Genomic DNA, 10,758 nt, shown 5'->3' with positions numbered 1-10,758 from the left:
TATGCCCCAACCTTAAGCGTTTATTATATTCATATGATTGTTATAAAGGAAAACTAGTTTTAATGCATCAAACTGTGTGTTTCTTTTTTTTTTTGGTAAAGTATTAAATAGTAGTGTGTGGGATTTCTATTTTTTATTTTTATTTTGTGGATTTCTTTATTTTGTGACATGATGCTGCTTCAGAAAAATTCCTATTCTCTGCAGCTGCATTAAAAAGTCTGCATACCGGTCAACAGAAGTGTTCACACGTTGTGCATCATAAGAACTAAACTCCAATGAAATCACTATATATTCTAATACAATCTGACGATACACATTCAATTAAAAACAATACGTTTTATTCCCAGATTATAGCTGATAAACTTCATTCTGCAATTAATATAATTGGAAGTTCCAAGTATATCTAATGAAGTCGAATTCAGTGAACTAAACTTTACAACAGTTTAACGGTTCGAGCGTGTGCAGAAGGTTAGTTCGATTTTGTTAACGGCATAGTTTACAAGGGCGGGGATTATTAATAATGTTGTTTAAATAAGAATGTCTTGTGAACTTTTTGTTATAAACAATTAAAATTGTAACAAAACTATTATTAGTTGCATTTTGGAAATTCTGCCTTGAGTGGGGCATCCTTTGCTAAGGCTTTGATTTAAAATGAGTGGGGTGCCGTCTGCTTCCTAATTCCTGCCGAGCGCGGCTCGCGTAGCGCCATTTTGAAAGTGTAAAGCTTGGAGGAGGTAGATGCGAGGGAAATCTTGAAGTGAAGTACAAAGTCTTCAAACCAGTACTATACGTTGTGCGTTGTTTTTTCTTGTTAAAACAAAGGGGGGAAAGTAGCTTCGCGTTTACAGTACCCTCCAGACCGAGGGCATTTGGAGTTATTAACAGCCTCATTCCTCCACTGCTGCTCGGTCAGAACTAGCCCAACCGACCCGGGTCAGCAGCACTGCTTCAGTACAGGGCCTGAACCTGCTACGGAGAGCCCATTCCCTCACCATGGCAGGTAAAAGAAAACTGTCAGAACGTACGTATGAGCCATTCTTACTAATCATCATGCTTATTCGCACATATGCTGCTTTAATGTCCATCTGTTGTGGTAAACCATAGCAGGAAGCTAACTAGCAAGCTAGGCTAGTGCGAGATCCCGTGTGATTCCTAACAGCTTCAAAGTGAGCTAACCACACATATCCCAACTTCTTGTCTAGGATGATATTGCCTCTGAACTTTTGGTGTTCAGTTTGTGCCAAGTCACAAACGACCTTGTTGTCGTGGTGCCTTGTATTAGCTTCTAACTGTTCAGGATGTGTTTCCTATGGCGATGCTGTGTCAAAACTTGTGTTGGTGCTGTGTGCAGGGCCCGGTGGTGGAAGCGGTGATGTGCAGTGGTGCTTCTCTCAAGTCAAAGGAGCGATGGATGACGATGTGGCTGAAGGTAAGCGCTTTAGTCCCTTATGTATTTAAAATTATGCTTCCAGTTTGTCTCCCTGCACTTACATGTGGGCCCATTTTTACGCACATTTCCTCCCAGCACATTGCAATCCTGTAACATACATATTTCCTGAAGGTTATTATAATAACAGAAGCAACGTATTTCATACAAAAAAATGCAATCAAACTATTTATTTTAAGTATTTTTTATTCTTCGTAGAGTAACTCCAATCTAACTTTTTTGCTCTGGTTGCACAGATGTGCCTAATATTTATACTTGCATGCATATATGTTACTTTTCTTTCAAACTATGGTATTACATCTTTAGAAGGCGCTTTTTTCCTACTAATCCACAATCTATGGAGATTGTAGTAGTATTACAAATATAACAAAAGGTAATTGTTGGTATAGCTGCACTCCTGTGTCCTGAGTATGTGTCTTTTCAATAAGTGGGGAGATTAATGATCATAAACAGTCTTTGATGTAACAGTTTAACATTTATACTTGGATTTACAAAATGTTGAAGAAGGATAGTTATGTTTCCTTCAAAGGGACACTTTCTTAAGGTCTAGTAGTTACAGACGTCCATGATCCCTTTAATCTGTTTGTCCAAGAGATCCAGATTCAAATTAGATTTAAAATTATTTAATACTGTTTGCATGTTTTTTTTTTTCATGCTTTGCCCTCTTACTTTATAGCCAAGCAGATTTTAATCTTTTCAATGTAGGTTTAGCTTCTTTTGTCATTTCTCATCCCCTTTAATGCATACAGAAAAGAAGTGTTTATATATGTGTGTGTTCAGTACTTAGCTAACAAAGGAGCAATAGTTGTTTATGGTAAGCCGTTACTGAAAGCAAGAACATATGAGAGCTTCTCCTTGTGTCAATGCATGACAGCTTTTACTGCACAGACACTACAGTCGTAGGTATTTAAACCCTGCAAAGATTTGTCTCCTTCTTCCAGCCTCTTTTTGTTGTACACAATGCTTTGCACGGAGTCGGGTCGTATCTGGCACTTGGTGTGCTGCACTGGAACAACACTTATTGTCTTCATTAAGGGTTTCTCAGATATGCTAGTGCCAGCCTGTAAATGGATATTAATAGTTACATCACTGAGCTTTAAAAAGCTGTTATTCTAAAATGCTCCATTCATGAATGGAAAATCATTTTTTTTTTCCAGTTGTGTTCACTGATATTTAGATAAATTACACTCAAGTGCGTCAATGCTGCACTTTTATGTTGTGTCTTCATGCTTGATTTAGTTTTTACCATCATAGTTGATAAAAAAATACTCCACTGTTGAGTAATTTTATACAGTTTAGTTTTAGTAAGAAAATAAAGAAATTAAGAAAGAGCTGGCTTAAAAAATAAAATCAATTACATTACAGTTTTGTTTGTGTCTAATTATTGTGACTACCTCTACAGCTGACATCATCTCTACTGTTGAATTCAATCACACTGGGGAGCTCCTTGCTACTGGGGACAAAGGAGGTCGTGTTGTCATCTTTCAGCAGGAACCAGAGGTATGTGGTTCATTTATAGTCACCAAGAAAGGTATTCTTCCTCCTTGAACTTTTTTTGCAGTTCCTCTTTACAACCACAACTGTAAAAAGGCCTCATTTGAAGTTTACATCAACCCAAATTAGTGCATATTTGTTAAGCAGAAGCCAAAATGAAGAAATTCTGAAAGTTCTGTGCATTTTCAAGTGAAGTCAGTATATTTCTTCAGTGTTTTGGGGTAATCTACCTGTTTTGCCCATTTAGGTATTGACATTTCTGTGTTTTTTTTTTTTTTTTTTTTTTAGAGAAACCTTTGAAAAATGGTTTAGTTGGACTCAAAACCTCTTGATTAAATGTTGTTCTAAACTTTTGCTGGGTCACTTAAACTCATAGTAGTTGTTATCATAGATTAATTCACAAATCTTTTAGCCCTAGTATTAAAAATCTATACATAAAATGTGCCATTAAAAAGTATCAAACCAAAGATGAACAATAAAATCACAAAATAATACGAATAAATATTTGAAAACTCAGAATGTATTAAAAAGATGACATAGTTGCACAAATTTCAAGGCCTATACTCCCTTTTAAATATTGTTTTTTTTGTTTTGTTTTAAACACAATTGTGTAGAACTGAACTTTTCCATGGTTTCGTTGCAAAATCAAAGAAACTAGCTTAAAGTAATTTTGTTGATGAATCTTTTTAACAGTCTAAGAATGTGTACTGTGGGAGCAGAGGGTTTAATGCCGCATTGACCTGTCCGTCTTAGTTTTTCAAACAACTATAACCAGAAACTTCTTTACAATAGAGAAAACATGTTTTATTTTAAGTATGGTGACAGTCTTCAACTCACTAATTTGTCCTCCTGAGTTGTGGATCTTTTTGGCTCCTCCAGAGGCACCAAAAGTCTGCTGGCCTGTTTGCATTTTTGTTTCACTTGCTTGGCCTTTTGTGTTATGTTCCTTCCGCAGGTCTAAATGTCAAATTTTTTTCAGTAATCAGATTTTTTTGTGTAGTTTTTACTAAGTTAAACATTACTTTTGCAAGTGTTGCCTATCTCTGACTCTAACGTGAACTGTTTTTGACTCCAAGCTGTCCCATATGCACCACAGAACAATAATATGATTTATTTAGGATGTTGGTGCCAACTTTTTATTTATATACGTCAAGTTTTCTTGATTCCTGAGGCAGGACGCTATTTGCAATCCATTGTATTGCATTGCAACAGGGACCGATTAGCACAGGCCGGGTTGCCTCTTGGGCATTACAAAGTGTTGTGTTTACAGGATTGTACAGAAACTATGACCTTGTATTACATCCTTCATACATATGGTTCCTGTATGATCCTTCCAGTCTGGCCTGATGGAAGTTGGGCTCCATTATGAATGAGTTCTAACATTTTGCTGTCCCTCCACTGAGCTCTGCACATTCCAGCAATCGTTGTATTTGTATTATCTTAAAATATAAACAAAGGGACTCTGTTAACTAGTCTGAGTTCTAGTGGTTATTGGTTGAACTAGATAGAGTTAACATGGCTGAATCAGATTTTTAATCATACAAATTATGCAATGCTTTGTGTTTCTTTCCCTGATGCCTCCACAGTGTGATGTGATGTAAAAAATTTCAAGGTTGTAAAAACTTTTCCAAGACAGATCAATGGCAGAAACATCTTTCAAAGTCAGAATTTTATTTTTAGCAAATATAAACGAGACACAAAAACAAAAATTTTGTATTAAATATATTTGTTTTCCCTTGTTACAGGTCCGATTGGGTTTTTTCCTGTTAATACAAATTTAATTCTACACGACACAGACTTATGGTTGCTGTGTTCAAGAGGAAAAGAAAACTGAAGCAGAGTTAATTTTCCAATCTTTATTGTATATAAATAAAATACAACTATCTAAACTTTAATAGAAATAGTAACATACAGGAAGTGAAAAGAAACTAACAAAATAAATGGAAAGTTGTTAGTCCACCCTCACAGGTACTCAAACAATTCAACCTGAGCGGACTAACAAAAATAACCAAAAGGGGAAAAAAAATCAAACTTTAAAGGACAGCAGGAAGCAGTTACAACCCTGTCAAAACAAAAATACAAATTACTAAATGCTCTTTAAAACATTCAAAAAAGTACAACAATATTAAAACACTGCTTACCTGCATCACTTAAAACAGTAAATGTAAAAGCTAAAAGCCTACCTGTGGCGTTGAACAATAACACACCCTGGTAAAATTACTGCCAGAACACCAATAATGCAGACCTGTGTAAAAAACACCAAATCACCACCAACTTATTGCAGAGGATAAACTCAAAACACAATTAACCTCCCAACATACCCCAGCCAGCCAGCCAACAGCATGGATCCACCACACCCCTGTTCCCAGACACAGGAAGTGAACTTCTGGCTACTACCCTTCCTGCTTCCCCTTTTATAGAAGCTCAGGCTAAGGAGAGTGACACCTACTGATGCCACCTGTTACACCCTCATGACACTTTTTTGTCTGTCATGTAGAGCAAAAACCAGCCACAGTGCAGAGGAGAATACAATGTTTATAGCACCTTCCAGAGCCATGAGCCTGAGTTCGACTACCTGAAAAGTCTTGAAATTGAAGAGAAGATCAACAAGATTCGATGGTTACCTCAGAAGAATGCAGCACAGTTCCTTCTTTCCACAAATGGTTAGTAAATCACTTGATTTCTGAATAATTGAAATTGCTTTAGACAGGATCTTGTGATGTTTTCTGTTCTTTTATTCCAGACATGCTAATATGTGCACATTATCCTTTGGTATCTGCTCTTTCTTGGCAGATAAAACAATCAAGCTGTGGAAAATTAGTGAGCGTGACAAGAGACCAGAGGGCTACAATTTGAAGGAAGAAGATGGGCGATACAGAGATCCCAACACTGTCACAACACTACGGGTGTGTAGGAGCTGCTCTGTTACATTTCACATAAAAGAAAAAAAATTGTTTCCCTTGCACTAAGGTCACATGTGTATTCCAGGTACCGGTGTTAAGGCCCATGGACCTGATGGTGGAAGCCAGCCCCAGACGGGTGTTTGCAAACGCTCACACGTACCACATCAACTCCATATCAGTCAACAGTGATCATGAGACCTATCTGTCTGCAGACGACCTGCGGATAAACCTCTGGCATCTGGAGATAACTGATCGCAGCTTCAGTATCCTTTTGGTTTCTTCATCCTGGTTGCTGTAACCTAAATAAGCAGCAAGGAATCATTGTCCAACCCTGTCCCCAATGAAATGACATCTAAAACGATTCATAGTTAAACGAAGCCCTACTTCTGCTCCTTACTTGACTTCTTACTTTAAAGATTATACAATTTAATGCATAATGCATTTTTCAGCAGCTCTTCTAAACAGCTGAAGATGTGAGTTGTTTGATTTAAATGGTGTGGAAAGAGCCGATAAGACAGTTATAGGCTTACATTCAGTAAAATATTGCATTGGCACTAAAGAGCTTTAATTTGTTAATCAAATTAAAACTAGTTGTTTTCTTGTGCTGTTTTTCCAACCCATATAAAAGGCGCTTATCTTGCCTGTGACGCTGATTCTCTATTTGGGTGCCGCCTACTTTATGATGTCGCCTTTGACCAGCTGCAGCATCTGCATTATGCCGCTTCTGACGAAACAAATTATTGTTGTCAGCTTTATAAGAGCGAAAGTCTTCTCTTTCTTCCTCACATCAGAGTCCTGCACCGGGTCGGGTAGCCGTATAAAACGTATATCCACGGGCACGGGTATATATATGAACAAAATGCAGGTATCAAAGAGTTACAGCATCAATGAAACCTATTTATATTTTCTTATTTATGAACTCTACATCTTAAAAAAACAACTTGATTCAAGAATATCCAGATAACAGTATAAGAAGGCAAGCCTTCTTATTTCGGCCTATTTCCAGCTGTTAATTTGTAAGCACTGGATGTGAGGCAATGTTCGTTTCTGCCTCTATTATTATAAACGACTCTGTGTACACATTGGATCATGTGTCTGGTTGCACCTTATTATTTATGGTCCGTGCAGTCCCAGGCGGGTCTTAAATGGGGATACTTGCGGATAACGGGTCGGATCTCAGTTCTGAACTCTGTTTGTGGGCGGATGCAATTTAGTTTTCGTTAAATTCATGAGGATTACTCAAAAACGCACAAATCAAGTGGAATACCACTTTGTGCACTACTTTGATGAACAAATGGAATTATGACATAGTTGAAAGCTCAAAGTTAAGCTGCTGGATAAAGGCCCTTTAGTCCTCAACATTATAAACACCCTTTAATCAGGTCCTTAATTTAATCTGGACATTCACAGAGGCAATAAATAAACTGGTTCTTTTGAGACTCTATATATATTTGGATATTTCAGTTTAATAATTTGAACTTTTTTTTACAAGCTGGAAAAAAACAGGTGATAATGGAGTGGTATACTTTATATCACCACCAGGAGTCACCATTCAACATAAAATGCCCAGACGCTGAAGTAGTTAAAAAGCTTAACAATTTGATTTTCTTTCCAGCCATTGTTTTGGGCCTTAACCTCTGCTTTTCAGATATTGTTGACATTAAACCGGCCAATATGGAGGAGCTGACAGAGGTTATCACGGCAGCAGAGTTCCACCCCGACCAGTGTAACACTTTTGTTTACAGCAGCAGCAAAGGAACCATCCGTCTGTGTGACATGAGGGCATCGGCACTGTGTGACCAGCATGCTAAACGTAAGTCACTTACAGTGGTTACATCTGCTGGACAATAAGGTGGTTATATTATACTGGGTTCAAAAACTGTGCCTTTTTTTTTTCTTAGCCTAAAATTGGTAAAATAGAATAAAAAGGTTGCAAGAAATAGTCTCAACTTATTAGAAATGAATGTATAAACTGTAAACATCTTGCAGAGCCGTCCCTCACCCATTGCCAGGTTTGGACCAGCATAACTGATTGGAGGTTTTAATAACTACATATCATGAACAATAATACAATAACTTTTTGGCTTGTTTGCTGAATTAACTTTAATCTGTAATATTTGGTGTCCTACATTAAAGAGCTTAAAATGTTTTATCTTCCTGTAAATAGATTATAGATGTTTGGTTGTGTTGCCAATTTATTTATTTTTTTTTTATATTGCAACGTATTCGATAAAAATGAAATGTCTATAAGATGCATTTTCACAAGAGATAACTTCACATGTGACAAATTTAAAAATCTGTATGCTTTTAAAATCACTAGCAAATATTCAAGTAGTAAATAAACAAAGAGCTCCTCCAAACTTATTTTAAATATTGGTTATGGGATCTTTGTTTTCTCCAGTTGTTGCTCTAACATGAAACCATGCTGTTTAGGAAAGATAAATCCTCTTAACATGCATTCTTTTTTTTTTTTTTTTAACCAAAGTGTTTGAGGAGCCAGAAGATCCGAACAACCGCTCATTCTTTTCTGAGATCATCTCTTCCATCTCTGATGTCAAGTTCAGCCACAGTGGACGCTACATGATGACGCGAGACTATCTGTCCGTCAAAATATGGGATCTGAACATGGAAACGCGGCCAGTAGAGACGTATCAGGTTTGTCCCTGGAAGTGTTTTTTTGGTCAAGATGCACTGATCCAGAAATTTGAAGCCAACATCAGAATTTTCGCTTTTTGTTACCATTTGAGCCGATTTGCTTGGAGTCTCAGGCTTCACCTTTGAACTTTAATAATACTTTCAAATTATTATTTTTTTCCTATCCCTCTATCCTTATGAACAGTTGTTCATTATCTAATCATATTATCAGGAAGAAGCAGAGTTGCATGCTTTACAGTCATTGTAAAAAATGGTTTCACTGATTAAAAAGAGACATAATTTGGTGTTGGGAATTTTAATAGCAATTAGTATTTTATGTATTTCTGGATATTTATCAACCCAGTGATAAATGGTAAATAGTCTGTACTTATATAGCACTTTTTCAGGTTAGAAGACTTGACCAAAGTGCTTTACACCACATTCAGTCATTCACCCATTCATGCACACACTCACACACTGATGGTGGCAAACTACATTGTAGCCATAGCTGTCCTGGGGCTCATTGACAGAAGTGAGGCTGCCGTACACTGGCGCCATGTGTATATAGTATAATCCAATAACATTCTCTAGGAAACGATGATTATTATCTTAACTGTTGTTTCCATTTTCTTTTTTCCTTCTCCTGTTTATTAAACCCTTTCCTGTTTAAATGGTCATCTTGGGCATCATTAAACAAACCGTTCTTTGTTGGCAGAACCATTTAGTGTTTTGATAGAATCTATTATTAGAAAAAAAAAAATTCCATTTCCAACCAGCTGATTTCAGCCTTACGGTCTGTAAACCTCAAACGGAGCCAAATTCATCCTCTAACCGACTTCTCTGTTTATCTCTACCAGATCACTTATTTATTTTTTTTTTTGTTTTTATTGAAACCAAACACCTATGTGTCGTTTTCAGGTTTGCTTCACTGAATTAGAACTAATCATGGTTCTGTTTTACCAGGTGCATGAATATCTCAGGAGTAAGTTGTGTTCGCTTTATGAGAACGACTGCATTTTCGACAAGTTCGAATGCTGCTGGAATGGAAATGACAGGTTAGTATCAGTTTTCATGGAACTTGACAGCAGACATGGCATGATGTGAAGGATTACAAATGCAATCTGTATTGAGACGGCTTCTAAAAAGCTGATCATGACTGATTTTTATTATTTTTTTCCCACAGTGTTGTTATGACTGGTTCCTACAACAACTTCTTCAGGATGTTTGACAGGGACTACCGACAAGACGTGACCTTTGAGGCGTCGCGGGAAAACAGCAAGCCGCGATCGGTTCTGAAGCCTCGCAAAATAAGCACAGGTGGGAAGCGTAAAAAGGATGAGATCAGTGTAGACAGTCTGGACTTTAACAAGAAGATCCTCCACACGGCCTGGCATCCGCTGGACAACATCATTGCCGTGGCAACTACCAACAATCTGTACATATTCCAGGATAAGATTAACTAAAGTTTGTTAACCCTTTCAGATCGGTTCACGGTTTCTTCTTAAACCCTTTTGCTCTCAGAAAAAAATATATCTAAATCCGTCTTAAGCCAAGCCCCTAGAAATTGATCAAATCTGTCCTTATAATATTGTGAGAAGACTTTTTGTAATTGGTGCCATACACCCAGCCATCAGTCTGCTGTTAGTTTCCTCCATTAGGAGCAATCCATCCTCCTGAGCTTCCATTTGTAACTCCACTACATCCCAAACCAAAGGGAAAACATACCTTTCTATCACTTTTTGTGCCATATTGACTTGATTAAGTTGTCTGTTATCGCTACTAGTTTGTTGTGGCTTTAATGTTTCTCTGTGTTTGTCCCAAAATTCATTTTTGTACTGCCCTGATAGATTAATACAAGCTGTCAACACCTTTTATTTGTTGAATGAGTTTCAAGTTGCCAAGTTTTTTCCCGTCGTTCCTGATGTACTGTATGATTGTACTGTTAACGGACTAAGCAAACCATTTTTATGTTTAGCTAATTCATTAAAATCTTTGGAGAAATGATATCAAAGCTAACAAAGTTAAAAAAAATTTAACTTCACTGCAGCTGCTTGTTTACATTCATCTCCCTTCTGTATGAAAATCTGGCTGTGATTTTACATTCTTATAACCTGTGTTTCCAGAGTTTTGACCTTTTTTTTTTTTTTTCCTGAGGTTTAGGATACACGAGTCTGTCTTAAAGTCTTCTGTCATTCAGGGTTAATGTTAATCAGTCTAATGCAAGCGTACCCATATCAGTGACAGGGAGAGCCATAAGATGTCGTTGATATTTTTATTCAC

The 10,758-nt window shown here is 37.1% G+C and overlaps 1 protein-coding gene across 2 annotated transcripts; it reads left to right on the top strand.

Annotated features, from left to right (window-relative positions):
- Positions 1-701: 701 nt before the first annotated feature.
- Positions 702-10,501, top strand: LOC107086836 (serine/threonine-protein phosphatase 2A 55 kDa regulatory subunit B alpha isoform). 2 transcript variants are annotated; one of them, XM_015378045.1, is made up of 10 exons: positions 702-1,000; positions 1,352-1,429; positions 2,850-2,947; positions 5,439-5,604; positions 5,735-5,847; positions 5,930-6,107; positions 7,493-7,657; positions 8,330-8,499; positions 9,442-9,533; positions 9,662-9,941. In XM_015378045.1, exons 1-10 carry the CDS (start codon positions 994-996, stop codon positions 9,939-9,941), a joined length of 1,347 nt encoding a protein of 448 aa, XP_015233531.1. In that variant the 5' UTR covers positions 702-993. The 2 variants fall into 2 exon arrangements, with proteins under 2 accessions (XP_015233531.1, XP_015233530.1); XM_015378044.1 differs by having other exon boundaries at positions 703-1,021; positions 9,662-10,501.
- The last annotated feature ends 257 nt before the right edge of the window (positions 10,502-10,758 follow it).

Source organism: Cyprinodon variegatus, unplaced genomic scaffold (assembly GCF_000732505.1).
Source record: "Cyprinodon variegatus isolate N-32 unplaced genomic scaffold, C_variegatus-1.0 Scaffold163, whole genome shotgun sequence".
Taxonomy (NCBI): Eukaryota; Metazoa; Chordata; class Actinopteri; order Cyprinodontiformes; family Cyprinodontidae; genus Cyprinodon; species Cyprinodon variegatus.
This window is presented reverse-complemented; position numbering and strand designations above follow the sequence as displayed.

What these genes read in the sequence shown, in the direction of transcription:
- LOC107086836 (XM_015378044.1), top strand. Translation starts at nt 994, where the DNA reads ATGGCAGGTAAAAGAAAACTGTCAGAAC. An exon ending in TAAAAGAAAACTGTCAGAAC is followed by an intron (nt 1,022 to 1,351) that starts GTACGTATGAGC and finishes TGCTGTGTGCAG; the next exon opens with GGCCCGGTGGTGGAAGCGGT. An exon ending in TCTTTCAGCAGGAACCAGAG is followed by an intron (nt 2,948 to 5,438) that starts GTATGTGGTTCA and finishes TCTGTCATGTAG; the next exon opens with AGCAAAAACCAGCCACAGTG.